General features: G+C 30.1%; 4 protein-coding genes across 5 annotated transcripts in view; 1 reads left to right on the top strand and 3 right to left on the bottom strand.

Annotated features, from left to right (window-relative positions):
- The first annotated feature begins 209 nt into the window (after positions 1-209).
- On the top strand, positions 210-1,777 carry LOC107996880 (malignant T-cell-amplified sequence 1 homolog). The gene is made up of 6 exons (XM_017055189.3): positions 210-551; positions 641-793; positions 874-974; positions 1,071-1,204; positions 1,285-1,352; positions 1,440-1,777. The coding sequence occupies exons 1-6, from the start codon at positions 541-543 to the stop codon at positions 1,519-1,521; spliced, it is 549 nt and encodes a 182-aa protein (XP_016910678.1). The 5' UTR covers positions 210-540; the 3' UTR covers positions 1,522-1,777.
- On the bottom strand, positions 1,656-4,922 carry LOC107996879 (SWI/SNF-related matrix-associated actin-dependent regulator of chromatin subfamily E member 1). The gene is made up of 10 exons (XM_017055187.3): positions 4,622-4,922; positions 4,492-4,538; positions 4,330-4,410; positions 4,021-4,227; positions 3,866-3,950; positions 3,676-3,798; positions 3,442-3,614; positions 3,226-3,327; positions 2,951-3,139; positions 1,656-2,882 (listed from the first exon to the last, which is right to left on the bottom strand). The coding sequence occupies exons 1-10, from the start codon at positions 4,683-4,685 to the stop codon at positions 1,800-1,802; spliced, it is 2,154 nt and encodes a 717-aa protein (XP_016910676.1). The 5' UTR covers positions 4,686-4,922; the 3' UTR covers positions 1,656-1,799.
- A 606-nt stretch (positions 4,923-5,528) lies between these two features.
- LOC107996699 (vacuolar protein-sorting-associated protein 36) lies at positions 5,529-7,309 on the bottom strand. The gene is made up of 6 exons (XM_017054870.3): positions 7,076-7,309; positions 6,824-7,019; positions 6,358-6,719; positions 6,135-6,299; positions 5,850-6,065; positions 5,529-5,791 (listed from the first exon to the last, which is right to left on the bottom strand). The coding sequence occupies exons 1-6, from the start codon at positions 7,169-7,171 to the stop codon at positions 5,618-5,620; spliced, it is 1,209 nt and encodes a 402-aa protein (XP_016910359.1). The 5' UTR covers positions 7,172-7,309; the 3' UTR covers positions 5,529-5,617.
- Positions 7,310-7,765: 456 nt separating this feature from the next.
- The window catches only part of LOC107996781 (uncharacterized), a 60,514-nt gene continuing 45,344 nt past the window's right edge, over positions 7,766-22,935 (bottom strand). For both annotated transcript variants that reach the window (XM_062071970.1, XM_062071969.1), the window contains 13 exons: positions 19,676-19,808; positions 18,200-18,299; positions 17,960-18,093; positions 16,066-17,223; positions 15,761-15,980; positions 15,576-15,683; positions 15,405-15,499; positions 15,255-15,315; positions 14,835-15,160; positions 14,463-14,595; positions 14,128-14,382; positions 13,883-14,002; positions 7,766-13,782 (listed from right to left, as the gene is read on the bottom strand). In XM_062071970.1, coding sequence (XP_061927954.1) covers positions 13,600-13,782; positions 13,883-14,002; positions 14,128-14,382; positions 14,463-14,595; positions 14,835-15,160; positions 15,255-15,315; positions 15,405-15,499; positions 15,576-15,683; positions 15,761-15,980; positions 16,066-17,223; positions 17,960-18,093; positions 18,200-18,299; positions 19,676-19,755 — 2,973 coding nt within the window. In that variant the 5' untranslated portion in view covers positions 19,756-19,808 and the 3' untranslated portion in view covers positions 7,766-13,599. The remainder of the gene's footprint in view (positions 13,783-13,882; positions 14,003-14,127; positions 14,383-14,462; positions 14,596-14,834; positions 15,161-15,254; positions 15,316-15,404; positions 15,500-15,575; positions 15,684-15,760; positions 15,981-16,065; positions 17,224-17,959; positions 18,094-18,199; positions 18,300-19,675; positions 19,809-22,935) is intronic.

The following is a 22,935-nucleotide window of genomic DNA, read 5'->3' as shown; positions in this document are numbered from 1 at the left end:
TATTTATGTAAAGAGTATCAAACATTCTAATTGTAAGATTATCACTATTATTTTTATTTTATTCACTCAGATATAAAGGAAAAATTAATAGCAGAATAACTAAATAAATTTTACTAAACTAAACAAACTAGAGATATTATATATGTAGATATTTTTTGAATATTTTATAGTATCTCTATATTATACATCCTTTGTCTTGTAATTAGTCTTTTTGTAATTAGTTTTTTAGATAGACAACTCACTATGCTTGCATTAGTATTTCAGTTATTTAAATATGACTAGAGATTTTCATCTATTTGCCTCATGTTTTTTTATGCAATATTTTAGAATGTAGGAACACAAAATTCCATTGTTAGGGATATCCTGCATCTTGTATCCTATATCTTATCTGTAGTATTTGAATATTCATATGCAACGTATACCGGGTAGCAATCAGTCATTTGTAAAATAAAATTGATATCAAGAATTAATTAATTGAATGTATTTTTTATATATTAATACTTTTGTGATATTTAATATTATCTTGTAAACAAGAGGAAAATGTTTAAAAAGTATGTGTAGCATTTCGTTTTGTAAAATAACATAACCTACTTTAGTAAAAGTACTATTAAAAATACTATTACTATTGATATTTTATTAGATTTGACGAAAAAGATAGTATTTCTGGTATACAACAATTAAAATCATCAGTTCAAAAAGGAATTCGTTCAAAGCTTTTGGAGCTTTATCCTTATTTAGAAGGTTATGTTGATGCCATAATTCCAAAAAAAGATGCTTTTCGAATTATAAAATGGTAATTATAAAATGGTTCTTTCAAAATTAATTTATTTTAAATTTAATATAATTTTAAATTTGTTGTTATTTTATGATTAGTCATGATCATATAGAGATTATAGTAAATGCAACAGGAGATCTTTTATTCTTTCGTCAACGTGAAGGACCCTGGATGCCTACTTTAAGATTGTTACATAAATGTAAGTTATATTTTTCTTAAATATAATAAACACTTTGATTAATAGTTAATTTTACATAAAAAATTTATTTTGCTTTAATATATTTAAAAATTTTAGACCCATTTTTTCTACCAATGCAACAAGTTGATAAAGGTGCTATACGGTTTGTTCTTAGTGGAGCTAATATTATGTGTCCTGGTTTAACATCAAAAGGTGCAAAGATGACACCTGTAGAAAAGGGAACAGTTGTTGTATCCTTTATTAAAATAAAATAATATAAAATGAATTTTTTATCTAAGAATTTAAATATAATTCTTGACTTGAAAAATAGGCTGTTATGGCAGAAGGTAAGCAACATGCTTTAGCTGTAGGTGTTACTACTTTGTCAACAGAAGATATGTAAGTAAATAAAATTTACAGTGATTTATATATAAAAAAATATGAAAAAATAAAATATTTTGTTCTTTATAATAATGTAATTTACAGAATTAAGGTCAACAAAGGAATAGGCATAGAGAATTGTCATTATTTAAATGATGGACTTTGGCAAATGAAATCTGTGAAATAAAAGACTGATGTACATTATCTAAGATGTACAGATATCTTAACTATTGTATGAATGTATCTTTTGGCATTTTTAAAAATGAGATGTGCTGTGAAATGATAATTTTAATTACAATATTATTTTCAAAATAAAAAATATTAATAATGCATTTTTATTGTACAAATGAATATGACAATTTTATTATAACTATTTAAATGCATTAATATTATTTAAATGTATTTTATGATTCACATAAAATCAATAGAAGTCTATAAATGAATGTATGTAGTTATAAAAAATACTTAACCAGATCCTGATTTAATGTCTGTCTGACCTTCTTGATTTTCTGAAGAAACAGAACGTTCACTTTCACAATGTCCTGATGCTAAAGAATAAGATGAATTATTAGCATCAGAAGTTGGTACAGAAGTTGGTGCAGAAGCTGTACTTGAACCTGGTACACTGTTATTAGTAGTATTATTTTCTCCAACAGCATGAGGAGATTGTGGATGATAATGAGGACTATGTGGACTATGAGGACCATGGGTATGAGGACGACCCGTGGTGTGTGGTGAATATTGTGAATATGGTTGATGATAATATGGATGTGCATATTGAGGATATGGTTGATGATATGGTTGTTGTTGAGAATAAGCATAAGAAGGATGAGGAGGTCTTGGAGCTAATGGTACATTTTGAGTCTGTTGAGTAGGTCCTGGTTGATATTGTTGGCTATAACCTTGATTTAATGGAATCATCTGAGGAGTATGTGGATTAGAAACTGGTCCTTGAGGTGGAAGCACCTGAGTTCCTTGTGTTCCTTGTGTTCCTTGATGAGGTGGTATTGAATGATTAGCTAACATTGCTTGTTGATGAGGATTATGTTGCATAGGAGGAGCTGGTGAAGAAACAGGAGGCATAGTCGGTGTATTTGCAGATGCATTTGCATTTGTAGGTGTGTTTGTATTAGCAGTTACTGCTACACCAGCAACTGCTGTTGTAGTAGGTTGCTGTGGTTGTAAAGATGGTTGTGATTGTTGAGTTGATGGCTGTTGTTGTTGCTGTTGATGTGATTGGGATGATTGTTGATGTTGTGTTGATGGTGATTGTTGTTGCGGTTGTGATTGTGAAGAAGATTGTTGCTGTTGTTGTGACGATGGCGGCGGCGGCGGTGTTTGTTGTTGTTGTTGTTGCTGTTGCTGTATTGGACTAATAGTCCCACAATACATTCCAGAATTGGATGTATGTTGATTAGAATTTCCTTGAGTTGATGAGGATTCTGATTTATTTTCAATATATGGTGGTGAAGATGTTTCTTTTTTAATTTCATTATTAGGTTTTTCAGGTCCATTTGTTTTTTTATCTACTGCATCATTATCAGGAACCTATAAAGCATTGATAATAAATTATATTGATAATAAATTAAAATTATAATTGTATGATTAATATTTACATCAGATGGAGTTTCATCATTAGTAGGAGCAGGAGTTGGAGTAGGAGTAGAATTTGGAGTTGATTCACTTGAAGGAGGTCCATCTGAACGATTTTCTTCTGCTCCTCTTAATTTATCTCGTCTAAGTGCTTCATATTGTCGTTCTACCATTTTATTAAATGTTTCTTCATCTACAGCTGGTTTACAATGCTGAAAAAAATATTTTTTATTTATTAAAATATTTATATCATTAAATTTATCATTTATTAAATTATATCATTAAAAAAATAACTTACTTTTTTTAATTCTTCTTGAAATATTTCACTTGTCTCAATAAATTTACGTTTTTTTGCTTCAAATTTTTCTTCTATTTGTTGCAATTCTGCTTCAAGTTTTTTCTATAATATTCAAAGTTTTAAAATATAATAATTAAACTTATTACTATTATTATTTATTAAATGTTAATATATTACTATTTAATTAAAAATTAATGTTTTGTCATACATATGTACCTGATGCATTGTTAAGGATTGTACTTGACGACGTAGTACTTGCATTCGTTGTGTAGTGACAACAGAGCGAACATCAGGAACTACAGTATCACTAAATATCTCATTAATAAGACGATGATTTCGAGTATATCGAGAATACGCAACGTGTTTTACAGAATATCCATCATCTTGATCTACAAAATAAAAATATACATATAATATATTTTTTTGTTTAAATTACATAAATTTATATACCATCATCATCTTCTGCAGGTAAAATATCTATTCTTCTATCTTGAGCTGCTTGTCCTTTGGTACTGCCAGATGAACGTTCATGACTTTCTCGTTCATCATTATTTTGTTGTGCAGCGCATAATGCTATATTTAAAAAAAAAAGTTATATTAAGAAGTTTATATAAAATAAATATATTTATAAAATATTTACCAGATTTTCCTCTATTTTTAGCTGCAATATAAGCTAAATATGCAGGTGAATTGTGATAAGTTTTTAAACTTTTTTCATATTCAACCTATCAACATACATATAATATTAATTTTTATTTTTATAACTATATAAAATAATATCAATATGATTTTAACCTTTTCTGCTTCGTATTCTTCAATAAATTCTGTTTTATCTTCCTCTGGTAAATCTCTCCACATTTGTCCAATAATTTTTCCTATTTCCCATAATTTTAATTCTGGATTTTGAGCTTTTACTTGATCCCAAACTTTTCTACTATATCTCATATAAGGCATAAGAGGTTTCTCTGGTGGTTTAGGTGGTTTGGGCATACGAGAATCAGCCTATTTAATTATATGAAAAAATTTTCATAGATTAATAAAAATATTTTTAAAATATTGTTATATTCAATATTAATACTAATATTATAATATAGAAATACATACGTTTGTATTTTTCCCAACTTTTTGAGGTATAAATCCTGGATGACTATGAGGTGTTTGAATAAATGGACTTTGTGCATCTTTCTATTAATTATCATAAAAGTTAATTTCATATTCTAAAATATGTGTGTATATATATATAATTTATATAAAATATATACTTACAGTATTAGTTGAACTACTACTACTTCCACCTGATGCTCTGAGTCGTTCTGAAATATAATTATTTTTTTTTTGATTTATAGATAAAAAAATATTAAATATAATTAAATGATTTGAGGTTAATAATGCTTACGATTAGATGCAACGATATTTGACGTAGCCATAGCTACTTGCTTATAGTTCGGAGGTAAAGCCATTTTGTATATTGATTAAGTTTTAGTTTCTTAAAAATATAACAAACACATATAATAATATAAATATTGTTAACTTATATCTTCTAAAGTAATTCATTCAATTATATTATATAATTTAGAATTCATTTCACCATCAGCATCTTATAATATACTATTGAGTACTATTAAAAACTGAAGAGAAGTTAGCTCGAGGTTGAGACAATACTCGTTCACCATTATACGATGTTATGTGATTTTATCTACAGATTTTCGACCAATACGCATTTTTATTTTTATGATTATATTGGATCTATCAGAAATAACCAATCAGATTTTACTATTATTTTCTTTCTTTCAATAATGTGTAAGTATTGTCAACTTAATAAAATTACTAAATATATATTACTATAATTTGAAATTAAATAAAATTTCTCTAGTTGTTTTCACAATTCATTGGTTAAACTAAATTTCTAATATGTATTCATTTTATATAAATAATTTTAATATTTATAACAAATAAATTATTTATTTACAAATATAATTTATATTATATTATTTATATTATTTATATTATATATAATAATAATATATACATATATTATTATTATTATATATAATTTTTAAGAATTACATTTTTAAGAAATACATATAATTAATAATTTAATAAAATTATAATTAATAATTTTATATTTAAATCATTTTTTTAAACATATAAAAAAAATTACTGTGTTTTAATTTAAAAAAAAGTCATTTTTCTTTATAATATTTTATAACATATTTTTGTAGTACGATATGCAATATTTAATAATTATTTTTAATTTATTCTAAATATGTAATGTGTGAAAACATAAAAAATGTTATTTTAAATTATTTTTAAGTTATTTTATTATCATAAAAATAATATATTTTTAAAATATATTAGCGCGATTTATATTTATATAATAATAAATTGGCAGTTAATTATCCTTTTCAAGAAATAAATTAGGATAGAACCTTAAAGCTTCAATTGTATCATCTCTGCAAGCTTTTCCTTTTTTTTCTGTAACTAATAATCGTTCCCGTGCTAAAAGAACTGATATACCTTCTGATTGAGCAAGTTCTTCTGCTGTTAAAGATCCTTTTTTTTTTATCTGTAACAAAGAATAAAAATTAAGCTTCATATAAAAATTATTTGAAAATATTACTTACTAAATCAGCTATAATATCAACTATGGTATTATCATCATGTGATCGAGCTTGAAGAACCATAACTCCACTATCAAATACTCTCAATACTATAGGTAAATCTAAAGAAGCTAGTTGTCTACTAGCATTTAATAAATCTTCTGGTGATAAAAGTTCCAACCCTCTTGCTCTATTTACACGACAATAAACATCTGTTAATGTCATCATTCCTCCAACTTCCTGCCAAATGGAATTTACTAAGTATCTATTATGTATTGTAAATTGTTAAAAATTATTAGAAATATTAACTTTAATTGGCTCTTCTAAAATATCTGCAAGTTGTTTTGCCAATTGCTTGAAATATTCATTACTATTCTTGTATGCATCTCTGGTAACAGGATCATCAATGCCAAGACTCATTAAGTAAGATTTAAATCTAACTGTTTCATCTTCTGTGATATCTCCTTGTCTCTCCTGTAATGGTCTTTGATTATGAATGTCAATTTTATAAAATAATCTTGTTGAGAGTCACCCGTATTTTTGTTGAGATAGTTTTTGAAATGGAAACCATGTCTTTGGCCACTTCCATGAGCTTCTTAAGATCTTGAAAAGCCATTGATATACTTTCATCTGTTGCTTTTTGTTGTTCCTGAAGACTTCTTTCAATACCTATAATACCAGTTCGTGTCTTTATTTGTGGTAAAGATTTATTAATATCTCCACTATTTTTTATATTAGTATCAGGATGATTTAAAGGCATAATAGGTGTTAATTCCCAAATTCGTCTCATAATAGTATCAGACAAATGTGTATGAAAATTTGAATCTAAACCTTCTTTAAATGATATTTTAATATAATTATATATACTATTATCTAATGGACCAGGCATTTTATCTACAAAAAAAAAATATAATAAATTTAATAATTTAAATTTATATAATTTTAATATATTGATTTATAAATATATTTTTTCATAATTAATATACCAATTAACATACCAATTGGAGCTTCAGAAAGATGTATAATAATTTTTTTACTACGTCCAAAAGAAAATGGACCAGGAATTTCTTCCTCAAAATAAACTATATGACGAAGAAACAATGAAAGACAAGTATAACCACGTGATATATCACCAGGTCTGCCCCAAAGAAATCTGTGACTTGTAAGCACTAATTCACCACTTTCAAAATTTGTCTGTCAAAAAAATGAAGGTTATGTTTTATTCTATATGAATAATTAATTATACATACTTTGACATCTCCATCGTACAAACATATGCCAAAATCGCGTCTTATGTAAATTTCATTTGGAAAAAGTCGAGAATCAGCGTATTCAAATCTATTCATTATTTTTGAAAGTTGAAAATAGAAATTAAATATTTTTTTAAGATCACGTAAAATTCTTGAATTCTGAATAGTCTTATTAACAACTTTGATGTACTTAACCACAAGATGTCCTCCAATTTCTATATACTTATATATACATATACAAGGTACATATATATATATCATTTACTGTAAAAATAACATAATACGATTTCAAAAAAAATGAGAATCATTATTAAAACATAATATTAAAATTCCAAATTAAAAATTTTGTACTTGAAATTTATAAAATTTATTTATAAAACCAATAAAAAAACAAATAAAAATAGTTTCAACAATTCAAAAATTATTTTTTATCCAATTTTTTATAATTATATATACGATATTATTGTTACGATACTACTTACAATTTATGATAAAAATGCTCTTTTATTAAAATTTCCTGATAGTATAATAAAATAATAATTGATTGTTTTTGATTATAATTAATATTAACAATTGTATCTTTGAAAAATTTAAAAATAAAATATTTATAAACTCAAATTAAAAAAATTAAAAAATTATATATTAAGAATTTATATAAGGATTTAAGTGATAATTACAAAATGGATGACATTAGTTATTACTTTAAATATATTTGTTTCGAATTTATTCAATAAACGAATCGTGTAAATAGAACCGCAACCATGAGTAACAATGACCATGTATAGTTAATATGTGATTTTTTTGTGTATTGATTGCACGTTTGTATAGTGATTAATGATTTTCATTTATAATATATTTTTTTTCAGTTTTTAATAATAATAAGATTGATTTCTTTTTGTTTATAGCTATTATAGCATATAATATAATGTGTAACGATACACTTTATACCTTTTGCAAGCACAAGCTCGAACGTACCTTATCTTAAGGGATATGTTACTATTGTTAAAATTAATAATTTTAAATGTAGACAAATTTTCATGTACATCTTTTCGATGAATATTTGTAAATATACATGTAACATCGAGAGAGAGATCATAAAACTGAGGAATAAATATACATATATGATCAAATTGAACTATTTAATGATGTACATGTAATTTGTTTTTACATTTTTTTTTTTTTAGAAACAAATAAGTTATAGATTGAATCAATTAAAATTACTACCGGAAATAGATTATGAAGTTTTTATTTATATTCATTTTAAATTTAAATTAAATTCCGTATTATAATTAAAAAAATATCCGGGAAAGAAATTCTTTTTCTTATGTAAGAATGTCAATAAGAGAAATGAATTTTTAGAAATTTTTTTTATAATAATGATGATAAAATGATGATAAAATAATATCATTAATATCATTTATAAATTATATGATTAAAATTATATGATTAAAATTAATAGTATTTAATAATTTATTATTTTCATTATTAAAATTTTGCAAAGATTTAAATGATTCAGTCTATATTGAAATATATATGTACATAAACATTTTAACAAGTCCCTTAAGTTTATTTAAATAGAATAATTTTAGTAATTTGTTTGAGTACTTTTAATCGTTTAAAATTGTATCTTCCACGATTTCTGATTTTCTTTTAATCTGATGATGGTACGCACGAGCATAATCCAAAATGTAATTAGGAAGAGCTTGGCAAGGATTTTTCTTCAAAAAGTTTCATCTTAATCAATAGATACAAAGATTAATGCATATATAGGGTGAGGTGAATGTGCCCTTATTATATCACAGAGAGGCGTAACAAAAATATAAAACAATTTAAATTTTATAGTATTTTTCTATGAATCATACACTCATGCAACGACTACGCGTTGCGATTCGTCCCACAATCTCGATCGCTTTTATAAATTATAAAGCATTGTAATTTTCCACGAATTCTGATAATGAATTAATTATATAATAAATTATATCTGATTTGTAATTAATGAAAATTGTATACACAATTTTATATATGATTAATCATACAAAAGAAAAATGATTAAGAAAAAAACATTTATTATATATTTCAATAAAATATTATGTTCATTCAACGAAAATAAAATATTTTTACAAATATACAACGTTTTAAAAGAAAATATTTTACATATATAAGTAATAATAAATGATGGAAAATATTACAATAAAATATTACAATTTAATTACAACATACGAATTGTTATTAAATTTATAACAAATAATTAAATAATATAACATAATAAATGTTATATTATATATATATATGTGAATAATTAAAATGTAAAATAAATGTATTTTACATGCGTATTGTATTGCATTGCTTTTATTGTATTGCATCATTTGTGGTACGAATCGCATTGGCATTATTATTGTCATCATCATTCTTTTTTCCTTTTATTCCTGACTTTTCGACATCGTTCTTACCTATCTTTCGCGCTATTTTTTTCTCGCGTTCTGTGCGTTTCTCTTATTTTTTTTTTTTTTTACATTTTCACTCTCTCATTCTCTCCTCAGTCTCACGTATCTCTTTCTCTCGCTCTTTTATTCTCTCATTCTCTTTCGCGCATTCTATTTCTTTCCATTTTTTCCCATTTTCTGTTTTTGCTAATTTTGTCTATAACTAGTCCCTGACAAAACTAAATTCTGATAAACGAGAAGCAAGCTATTGAACGCCTTCAATATTTTTCTTTCCCTGTCTCATCGTTCTGCGCTATTCGTTTTTTTAATTTATTCCAGTTTAACAGTAAAACTTAGTAAATATGTATTCACACATGCGTACACGGTCGTAGACAAACATATAGTGAACTATATTTCACTTACGCGTGTGTACGCGCGCGTGTACGCCACATTGGTATTAAGAATAAAAGATTAATTTTGTGCTGATATACAACAGTGTTTTGAATGGTAATTTGACTTACACGTATACAGATTATACATACGTACTACGTACGGTTTCGTGAGTACAAAGTGGAATACGACGATGATCCGATTAATTAAATTGATTTTGACATTAATTACGCATCATGAATGATAATAAAGAAATCTTTTTCTTTTTTTATTTTTTATTAACAACGATCTATGAGTTACGTTAAGAGAAGGTACATCATTATGATTTAATTATTGGATTGTAATCGAAGATTCTTCTTTTTGCAGTTGATTGATTCGTCGATCGGATCAATGAAATACCGATGATTAATTCTTTTTCTGGAAAATTTAAAAAAATAAAAAAATATTAAATATACGAGTCGCAGATTGTTAAAGGAAGATGTTCAATTCCAATATACATATATAACTTATATAAATTATTTCATCGATGAAGACATTGCTATATTAAAAAAATATTCAATTTATCAATGTGCAATGAATAATTAATCGCAATCATTCTCGTTAATCACTTTGTACAAAACGATGCAGAGATACATATCGTCCACAATGGATAATTTACAAATATATTTATGGGGTTTAATGAGAGTTCAGCGATATTAGTCCCATAGTAAGTTGGCGATAGAAAAAACCTGAATAAGTTTATAAGTATGGATTCAAATAGTCGATAATTTATGACAAAAAATGTATAATAATATAGAGTGTAAAATTTTCTCACAATGTAATTATAATATATATATATATATTAGATATATATATATATATATATTATCTATATATATATATATATATATATATATATATATATATATATAGATGTATATATACACGTGGTATATGCATAATGTGTACGTGTATACGAAGGATTAGTTTTGTTAACTTTTATTGTGTACGAAGAGGTACAAAATTTATAGGTATAGAATAGGCTATGAGGTCCGAAAGGCTATCTAATTCGTTCAATTTGCGCTAACAATCCCATAATTATAAATATTGCGAGGTTTTCCATTTCCATCCGAACTACAAATATGTCGTTAATTATAAATTAATCTTTACATAATTTTTGAAAGATTATATCTACTAGAGGAAACTATCTTTATACTATAATGTAATAAAATATAATACCGCTAGTTCCTTACTTTCTTTGGAATTTTATCATTTATATTCTTGTGTTCTTTTTGAATTTTATCACTTTTGTTGTATTAAATAAATTTTAAAATAATGAAATGTAGTTCCGACCAAATGGCAACGCGTATTCAATTAGGAATAATCGAATATTATCGTAACCTCGAACATCCATTGGAATCGTAATGGGTAAATTTTATAGGATTAAGTCGCAAGCATTCTTTCATTGTTCAATTGTACAGTATACGTACAAATAACCCGCAGTAGATTTGATTCTGCTTTTGTTTGAGAATCGTGTAATTCGGCTATATGCCAAGTACGATCACGAAGAAGGAAAAGGAAAAACGAAGAAAAAGAAGAAATCGAAACCAATGATGTTATTGAAATGAAATAACGAGAAGAAATAAATAAGTCGAGTGATGAGAAATGTGACAAGAAGAAAAAGAAGAAAAAGAAGAAAAGGAAGAAGAAAAGTGGAAAGACCGATCATTAGATCATCGATCATTAGGGGAAAGAGAAAAAATAATTAAAAATCGAGGTCAATCGTCCATGTTTCGAAGAGAATGCTCTGCACGTCGAGTACGTCGTTAATAAACTCTGTACAAACATTAACAGTTCATTGAGAACAACAACATTTACACTCGAATAAAACCCTGAACCTTAGGGCTTCTATCATCGCAATGAATCTTTTAATCGCGATAAATTGTCGAAACATTTCTCGACTATTTTTTCTTTGTTGCTTTTTTCCATTTTTTTTATTCTTCTGTAACTATATATAGTCAGTTGTTAAACGAATGATTAAACAAGATTTATATATTAGAATAAAGAAAATGAAAATTATAAAAAAATCAACGATAAAAAATTTTAAAAGTATTTATAAAATAACTGATAGATAATTCTGGCCTTAAAGCAAACAATGATTGTCCGACGTGGAAAAAGCGAGCTTTTCTTTCGAAAAAACGGAATACATTTTAACTGACATCAACGTGATCCACACAGGAAGTTCTGATGGAATTTTCTTTATACACGTAAGGAAGGTTCGATTAAGCTTGTTTTCTAAACTTTATCTACTTATACATTCTATTCTTTCTATTCTATTCTTCAAAGAAAAAGAAACCAAAAAATAAAGAATACGTATCAACAATGTTACTATGTTTGGTTTCTTTCTTCTTTTTGCATCATTTTATGTGCAATTCATTTAATTCGTTCCAACAACGAATAAAAGACAAAGTGATTGTACATTACATTTTTTTAGCTCTGACGTCTGCCCATCGTATATAAAATATGGGTACAAATATTTGAGCCTTTTGTTAGAGAGAGAATATTGTGATCTCGTCACAAAATTTGTTCGAACCTTCCTCGTGAAGGGACACACAACAATGTGTGAAATTGATGTGAACAACAATATGGATCCATTTAGAATCTATGATGATTTTTTTTGTGTCTGACGATGACTTTTGATATCGATACATCAGTCTGAAATGATTGATACCAGCTCCGTGTTTTCTTCGATCCTCTTGTTTTGTACAATAAATAAAATAATCTTCTTTCATTTTAACGACAACCTCGTAATATAATTCATTGAATAAAATTATGACAGGATCACGGAGCCGTCATTTTTGAACTTTATCATTAGATGAAACAATTATGTTGAACGATGTACATCCATTTAGTACATGTACAATAGGATACGAGTTTGACATTAAGATTTTACATCATCAAATCGAAAACGGTGAATCGTAGATTTTTTTGAATTATCATCATTCTACTTGCAATATATCACACGTTTATGGTTTATACTTCCTCGTGGAGTATAGAGGAGAACGGTTAAATAGATAATGGTGAACATTTAGTGTAAATCCTTAATAACGTTATTAATACAAGTAATCTTAATGTGAATAAAAAATCTTTCCTATATGAGGCCTTAAATATTTCAGCACCCTGTAATTCGCAAAGTTACAATGAATGATTCCAACGAATTGTATACAATCGTTTTTTAAATTCGACGAACGTAATAACAAAATTTTATTTTCTCCCTCTTTTTTTTTCCTCTTTTGATGAAAATAGATTATTAGTGATATTATCGCGTATTATTAAGTTATTCTAAAAATTGTCTTAAAAGTTTTAAATCATTTACTTTGGAACAATTTAATTTCACTAAAATTTTAACGTATGTTTTTTAAAAAAAATTACATTTAATAAATTTCTCGAATGCCTTTAAATGAATTCTGAACGATATTAATATTTTTGAATAATTCAAAATGATCTTTAAATTTTTCAACGTATGATCAAACACAATGTAATTTATTATAAATAAAAATAAAAATTTAAAAGAATAATAACTCTTTTAAAAAATAAATGATTTAAAACCAAAAACAATATCAATGTATCATAAAATTATATTTATGTAACTCTACCGTTCTCCAATTATACTTTAAATCTGTACAGATTTTCATTTCTACATTGTCATCACTAACATCCTCTATATTTCTTTCATTTTCTGAGGGGATGCCACATAGCGACAGGGCGCCTCTGAGCAGCCAACATTTGTCTCCAATGAACAAATGCTCTTCCTGCTGATGTGGGTCCTACGATAATGTGCCCGACAGAATATGGTTTCGAATTTACTCCCTGGTCATTGCTTACTTCAGCTACGGTTAGTCTTATTTGTATGTTCTAAAATTAAAATAAAAAAAAAATCTCAGTGAAATTTTTCAAACTCTTAATAAATAATTATCCTTTGATAAGCATTATAATAAAGGAAAATTATTCGAACCTGCATAATATGACTGGGCACATTAAAAATAATTGCCTCGTTGAAGATCGGGCTCTCTTCTCCTTTCTTCACGGATGTCTTTTTCTTGTGAATCTTCTTTCCTTGTTGTAGCAAATAAACCTTTGAAATATAATAAATATATTATTTATCATCGTTAGATCATATGTAATTGCAATAATTTCAATTTAGATATTTAATGAAAGATGTAATAATTTTAATTTATTCGAAACAAGCTTCTCTATTACCTTGACGAAGAAATCACCAGGCACGGTATTGGCGCCACGTAAATTTCTAGCCTTTACTACTACTAATGTGAGCCTTTCGGCTGTTTGCAAGTAGCTCAAAGAGAACATTAATTCTCCAAGTCTTGGCGTGGGCAAAGCTGATCCCATGAGTGGTAACCAAGTAGTCGCCGGTGCCCTTGAGGCAGGTCCTAGACGTAATCTAGCTTCTCCAATGAGGGATGTTCCACCACCTATACTGGTCTCGTCAGAAAACACCTTAAAAATATCATACGTGAGTTATCGTCATACTTTCTACATTTTATTCATTTTGATTAATTATTTCATTTATTTCATACTTCGACAAGAAGAGTTCTCCCCGAGGGACCATCGTCTAAAGGAAACAAAAAATTTTCTTGATAACTAGGCGATGGACTTCCTCTATACAGTCTTGTTTTCACGTGTAACTGTCTGTTTGGTAACAGGCAAACCCTAAAAGGAATAAATAATAACTTGTTAATTGAATTTGTTAATTAAATTACATTTATCGATTCAAAAATTGGAATTTTTGTTCTATCTTATATTTCATTGCGAATTTGTCATCTGAATCTCTTTGAAATTATCAATTTTTTAATTTATTTATTTATGAAATGATCAGTAACTTTTGAACAACACTGTATTATGTATTTGATATACAAATTTACGGAATATATATATATATATATTCAAACCTAGCAAAGGTATCTTGAGCAGGTTGACCATCTGGGGCGATGAGATCTCTGGCCTCGAGAACGCTGACCGCAAGATCACCCTCGCTATCAGCACCTCGGCCACTCCATCTGTCGTATTGGACACCGACACACACGTGGCCGACGACAGGCGCTTCTTCGAGGTCGTTTAATACTACACTCGTATCAGAGCACACACTTTCGCAGCTTATTGCCCTTTTCAGGTTCGATTCATCCGGCGGTGGCTCTGGATCCGGTCCCTGAGGTCCACGACGACTTCCAGGGTTGACCTCATTGTAATCGTTCATGGTATAGTTTGTGATAAAACTCTGCCAATCGTATTTATATTTAAAAGAATTAAATATTACGGTATATTTAATTATAATAAATGCCAATTGAATGAAAAAGATTAAGTTGTCATACCTGAGAGAATTTTCGCTTCAATTGCACTTCTTCCACTGCAACGTAGAAGTCGTTTCGCTTTCTGCGAGACAAATTGGATACTGAATTAATTTATTTTTGTCTTTGTTTTTTAAATGTAGCAATGGAATTATCGTTAATGGTTAAATTTACCTTAATGTATCAGCATCATCGAGTTCGTTAAGTTCGTGAATACCGTTCAATCTTTCCATACTTTTTCTCCTTTGCTCAATGCTATTTAAAATATCCTGAAAATAAATACGTATAAAGTATATTAAATAAGTTATCGAATCATCGAATTAAAATTTAAATTCAAAATCGTACCTCAGAGGTTCTCGTAAAACTAGGATCAGTCATATATGTGTAAATCTCTTGATTGTGATCTTTAAGTAACAATGGGGATGATGGTGGATCTTGTAAACTATTGTACACCTATCAAAATAATAGAATAATTAGAATAAATTCAATGATACGTTAAAATAATTCTTTTATATCGAAGAATTATATACCTCTTGTGCAGTTCTATGTGCTTCTAAATTAAGTTCGGGACTGTAAAGATCGGAGCTACGCCTACAGTCGTCAGGACCTATCATGTCAGAATCATTTTCCGCATAAATATCTTGAACTTCATCCTGCAATTGGCCACCGGTGTTCTCCTCGACCAACGACGATGGGGATCTCGATGGGAAGGTGAAACGTTGAACTTGTTGTGCCGAAGACACGACCGAGCTACGTGAATATTTAAAAAAGAATGTTGTGAATTTTTTGAAAAACGATTCTTTGAAAAATTTCTTCCCTTCGATGCAAAACATACTTGTAAAATTCCGAGGCGTCGATATAACTCTGCGAAGTGACCAATCTAAGGGCGTTAAATATTCTTTCGCCAGTTGTCTGCCCGTTCTTTTTTGGCATCTCTTTCGGTGGATCGGGTGGCGCGGGTGGTGGTGGTGGTATCGGGCTGGATACGGCCTCGCTGACCTTCAATGCGTTGATCGATTCCTGAATTGTGTCGTCGTAGAGCACGCGATCCTGATCTTGATGGAGTCCCAGCTCGTTAATCGAATCGTATATTGGAAGATCGGGCAAACTTTGAATGTATTGGGAGACTTTCTGCAACCCTTGAGACTCGCGGAACAAGTAGGACGGGCCTATGTTGTCCTGAAGGCTGGAACTTCTAAAGGGCGTCATCTCGATGCTTTGCATCTCGTTGCTCTTATGATCGAGGTCGTTCCCAAGACTCTGAGTGCTCTGAAGCATCTTAGACAGCTCCTCGGATCCGTATATCGATTCCATGATAGTCTGGCTTGCGGCATTCGAAGAATTCGTCATACCGAAACTGCTCGGCGAGCCCCTCGAATCATTCCTGATATGTTGCCGTATCATGTGACTCCTTTGAACGATGTCGTAGCTCCCGTAACTCGTGTTGCTATCCTCGTCCCCTTTACCATCGAGGGTAGCTATAGGTACACCGTGTACACCGTATCTGATCCTGGTCGACTCGATACCACCGTCGAATTGCCTGTAAGGATTGCATCTATTCTCTTTCCTTCGTTCCTCACCGAGCTCGTATCTCAGCCTCGAGTCTATATGATTCTGCGAGCCGTACGACGCCATTTGAATATTCTCCGCCACGGTCTTCGTTGCCTCGCCATCGAATATGAACGAACCATGATCGTTTGATGTTTTATGCAGACCGTAATTCTTGATGGGTTCGTTCTGAAAAAGGAAGACCGACGAGCCGGACGATCTCGAGGGAACTGGAGCCCTCTGTAACGATGGTGGTGGAGTTAGAGGAACCGGACCGACCTCTTGCATTCTCAACTGGTCTACGGTGCTCGAGGTTTGAAGTGGAGACGGCCTTGGACGTGCAGTTGGCCTTGGTTGAGGTGCCGGTCTCAAAGGCTGCGGTGGTATTGTGCTACCGGTTGTTGTGCCCAGAGGCGGATGAAGATCTCTGTCTACTGGTTCGAATCTGTAAATGTTATGAGTTTTAGCTTTTGAAATGGGGCAATCCTCTTCCCTCCTCCTTTCGTTCCTGTCCCTTTGTTCTTTCTACTTTGAAATTTGAATCTGATTTTACATTTTATAGTGCGCGCAGTTTTAACTCTTTGTTTTAATATTAAATATTAAATATCGATCGGTCAACCAAGTGCTTAGACGTCGCGTGCTTACTGAAAAAAGGTCGCATAATTTTTTTTTTTTTATAAATAGTTCAATTGATTTGCTCTTGACTTAAGTGCTTACGTTTCGTCGAGATTTATTCCATGTTCATTAAAGATCGTATTCTTTATTAGGGATTGTGATAAATATAGGAAATAATAACGAATCATTGGAATTTTCTAATAATTATTTGAATTATTAATGGTTTCATTATTCTAAGTGCTTGTTCCGGATAAGTTATTCTCATCGATATTGTTCAGTTATTACTCAATTGTGCACATATGTGAGAATTAGCAATACTGGCTCGATGACTTTGATACTTCATTTTACTAATTACTAGGTACATTTGATATTTCAAACGAATTATTATTAAAAAAGTAGCATTAATATTTTCCATCGTCCGTTCGATCAGATTTATTATCTGTCACATTGTTAATTGGAAATATATATGTCTTCTCGTCGAAGAAATTAGTATTTCGTTAAATTTAATCATGATCTTGGGTTGTTATTACCCAAAATGAATAATGCAAGCATAATGTTTTTTGTACCTGGTAAAAGCTCCTTGTGCATCTAGCCTGAGATCGCTGTCACTGTGAAGCAGATGTTGAGATGCGTTTCCAGGTTGTCGATATAAACCAGGGATTGTTTGAGCTGTTGGATGTTGTGCTTTGACTAAACCGACCTGGAAAATTCGTTAAATAACGACGAATATTTTATATGTTGCAATATGGATGGAAAGATCGTTCGTTATTTTTCTTTGACATTTTTCGTCTCTCTCTCTTTTGTACCTTTTCTTCTCGCGGTGCCCATAACCAGGATAACCTTTGCCGCCACTCCTCGCAGACATTCCAAATGTTTCTAGTACCCCATTGCCAGCCAATGCAATATCTAGAAAGGATATTGCAAATAATTATTGGTAGTTTTATGTCGATATTTACCAGTTATAACTGAAATTTTGCTAGATCTAATAGGTGGATAATCTCGGTGTTTTCATGAGAAACTTTTCGGATGATGATGGGAGAATTAGATTATTGGGTCACGATGTTCGACTATTGAAAATATTGATGTTTAGCATCAATATTTTTAACAGCCATAGGGTATTATTGGTTCCTTTGGTTAATCGACGATGTTAACAGAAACGAATCCATTGAAATATTCCTTTTATTTCCCCCCTTTCTTTCGTGTCCTATATAGCAGTAGAAAAAAGTGTTTGGTCGTATGTAACGTTCAACCGATGGCTGACTAATAGCACACTTGCAAGCACGTGGGAATATGCTATTATTAAGTGAATAGAGATGTGCGCTCGTCAAAGGGGGTCAGAGAGAAAATCAATTTTAGTAAACGCGGTATTAAAGGTAAAATAAAATTTTGCTGCATTCCTCTGTAACACTCGTTTAATCCGTGCCAAAGTGGCTTTGCATTCTCTTCTTGCTTAAACTTTTATATTCTATTAACTGGAAATATTCTAGTTGAATTTTTTTATTTTATCAAGAATATCAAGAATATCGAGTTCTCGAATCGAGTATATTCGTATACTCGATTATGAGTTGGAAATTGCATGGCAGCTACGTGCTTTTCTCAAGAAAAATCGGACTGGAAAACTCGAACGCTGGAGTATCAAGTTGTTATTGCGATTATTGCGATTTCTCAGATTTCCAGCGTTGTTCTTATAATGCTTCAATGAATTCAACGATGATAGTAAATGCTTGCAGCTACGTTTAATATTTCTCCATCCCTGGATGAAGGGATACAATCTCAAAGAAGAATAAATTCGACTATGGGAAAGGATGGATAAAAAGTCTTTGATACAATTTATTACTGAATGATTTTAACCTGTTGCACGTGTTGCAATTTTCACAAATATATATATTTATTGTGTAATGCGAAAAAATATCGAAATAATTCCTCTTGAATTTATTACACAAAGAAAGATTCTTCAGTGATGATGAATATCCATTATAATATTTCTATATTATAATGAATCGTGTTTGAAATTGACAAGAAGAAGAAAATATTGCATTCAATTATATAATAAGTAAATTTCAAATTATTAACATACATTTTATATAACAATGGATAATTAATAAGTTTAATGGATATTTAATTTTTCACGGTATTTTCAAGATTTCTAGGTCGAAGTTGAGCGTATATTTTTGACACAAACAAGTCGAATTTGAACGCGGAACAGGAAAAGGATGTTATATAAAGAAATGATGACATGAGCTGTCAATGGATACGTTTGTTGAAATCGTGATTTCAATTACCTTCTGCACAGAGCAAGGGCAGTGCCTGCCACAATGACGATAGCTAAAGCCACCCCAAGAACGGTAAGTGTCCAACCCATCCTTCTTAATACTAAATCCAGGCCCGACCGCAAATCCAATCAGTCCGCCGAACCTGAAACACACGGAGTAAATCCCTGAAGAGCATGATCCGATTATACTTACAGAACCAAGATTACTAATGGATTAACTATCTTTATACGTACTTATATTGTATGCACGTTTATTCGCACGTTTAAAAAAGTATCCATAAAGATTTTCTCATGCCAGCAAACAGTGGAAAACGAATACAATAATTACGTGTAGTAATTGTTGCACACTCGCTTATAACATCGAATCTATTCAAATTGTGTCATTTGTGAAAAAAAAAAGAGGAGAAAAGAAATTTCTCTTATCCCTATCAACAATTCGATCTCTCGAATTTCTTTCACGGTCGTAGTTCACAGCGATATCGAGCTTTCCAACGATGTAACGTATAAATAGCGAGCTCGTAGAGCTCAGAGCGAAGAAACGGAAAGCAGATAGAAACCGGAAATGTCGATAGAAGTTAACGAGGCGGCACCGTGAGCGATAAAATCTCCCCCTGGAAAAGTTTCCTGGCGATTCGTGTTCGCCTTTGCCGGCGACATGAAAGGATTCTCAAGATTCGTAAGAAACTCCACCGCAAAATTAGAGTCCTTACCGGATTCATCTCTCCTTATGTACCGGACGTAAGGAGGATCCCTAATCTCGTCTTTCGACGTGACTGCCTTTATACGAATGTGTATCCATTTTCCTTCGTCACGTTTATACCGATCCAAGTTTATATATGCGACGATTCCGCTCGAACAGACAATGTTGCGAAATATATGCGTTATGTAGAGGCCATACATATGCATAAAGGTGTACAAGTACATGGTAGATAGACCAAAGAAGGGTGGAGAACCCTTAGACGACTGCCCTTGTATAGGTAGTCTGCCTCGAGAAGAATAGACGGTTCAAGACGCGATTCTTTAGAAATATATACAACCACGATTTATTCCTTCGTGTAAATTTTCATTTAAATTATTTATTGGTACGTTATTTATGGACGTGGCTAAATTAGATTTATGAAATTTCATTATGTAAATGATTCGTAACAAATTGGATTATGTTAATTATTAATTTAATTTTAATTTTAGATTATTTCATTTTAATTTATATTTTATGTGATGAGGATTATTAATGATATTGAAATGAAGATTAAGTCAAAATTGAATAACTTTTAGTCCAAATTTAACTTTAGTCCAAATTTGTTAGAAATATAACTATTATTACTAAGATGCTATTATTAGTTAGTTCAGTAATTGATGTAATCAAAGATTCAAGATTCAAGGTTCAATCTTTTTATCATCTACGAGTAAATTAATTTCATACAATTTTCTTAATACAATTATTATTTCTTCATAGAAATTATCAATTGTGATCCAATCAACTTCTTATTTTCTCCTTCTTATTTTCCCAATCAACGAATGATCTTTCGTATTCATCATAATTTTTTAACTTTCGTATCATGAAGAAGAAGTAAAGATATCATTTCCTTGAATCACGTGCAACGAAGATTCTATATTTTTATTTCTATTGGGAAAGAGACGTGTACAGCATCTTCTTTTTATCTCAGACATTTTGACACAAAGCACGTGTGGCTTAGCTTAGTTGTAGTCATGCACTCAACTTCTTTCAAAAAAAGGGGGGTGGTGAAGAAGGGCTAAAAGGGGGGAAGTTAGGAAAAGGTGAGAGAAAGGAAGGAAGAAAGCAGCCTGGCATGTGTCTGAAAAAATAGGCCAAGCCAGCGGAGTCGGTGAACTTTGCTCAGATACTTCGACGGGCGTACAACGAGCCATCAGCAATCCGGATGGTTTCCCCTTCGAAGAAGTAATCCGCTTTTCAAGTGTTATAGATACACATGATCTGACCAGTAAACCGCACGATACATCAACGATATTTCTAAATACCATATTTTCACCATCATATTTTAAAGAATTATTGTCCTGCATTCGTATCTTTCTTCTTTTTTTTATCTTTTTATTATCTTGTTTTTTGATTTTCGATGATTTTCGTTCTCGAGTTAATTTAATTTTATTTTTTCTCATCATTATCTTTATCCTTATTATATATAAGATTATTTATCTGATATATAAAATGTGTTGTTGTTCATTCTTGAAACGAATTTGTTAATTTGTATGGAGTTTAAAATTATATATAAAGAATTATAATTGAGAAGAAAGAATATAAGTGGGAAATAAAAGAATTGTTCGGACAATTCTTTAAAAAAAAAAAAATGAAAAAGCAAGGAACAGTGGTTGTATTATATTAGGAAAAAAAGAACAAAAAGAAATAAGTAACAATGATATAAAATTCAGAATTATTATTTCTCCGAGTAAATTAGCTACTTCACTCGAAAAAATTAATTCTATATTATTCGGAAGATAAAACATTTTAAGTATAAAACATTTTAAGTAGAACGAGTCTCTCTATGATCAGACATAGAAAATTTATTACCTTTCTTTCCATTAATTTACAAATAAATATATTTACAAATAATTGTTTATTAGAAAATAAATATTTATTTACATTCAAAACCACTGTATAACAAAAAAAAAAGAATCAATTCTTACATCATTTCGTACAACAAAAGAACAACATATGTAACATCGATCTCGATAAAATTTCAATCACGAAGAACAATCCAAAATTTGAACAATGGCACATGTGAAACTTTTTAGTTTCGAAGGTAGAATTGAAATAAGAGGGAGACTAAATGGGACAAACTTAAAGAGGAGAGGGAGATAGAAACGAGAAGGAAATAATTCACTGTCTCGTTCTATATTTGAGTGGACGAATCACGGTGTGGTTCTGGTTAGATGTCTGTCTATGTGATGCAGCGAATAAAGAGATTTTTGGCAAGACGAGAGATAAGGGGGGAGAGTGATGGACGAGCGGGATAAGATTTAGCGAGGGAGAAGAGGGTAGTTGCTGGTTGGTAGCAATGCTTCGCTCTTTCCCCATCAGAGACAATAGTAGCAATTAGTGGCGTGTAAGATTTCAGCCCGAGGCTGCAGGGAAAAAGAAAGAGATTCTCTGTTTCTCGAGTACATTCATTCAGGGGCTAGTCTCTTTTTCGCTCTCTCGACGACGTGAAGAAAAAAAAAAGGGGGTCACGAAGTTACTTTAGGAACGTACATTCGATTGAACCCTCAAAGATTCATCGATCCACTTTCTAC

The sequence above is a fragment of the Apis cerana genome, linkage group LG2 (assembly GCF_029169275.1).
Source record: "Apis cerana isolate GH-2021 linkage group LG2, AcerK_1.0, whole genome shotgun sequence".
Lineage (NCBI taxonomy): Eukaryota > Metazoa > Arthropoda > Insecta > Hymenoptera > Apidae > Apis > Apis cerana.
Note: the sequence above shows the minus strand (reverse complement) of the source record. Positions and strands in the feature narration are given on the sequence as shown.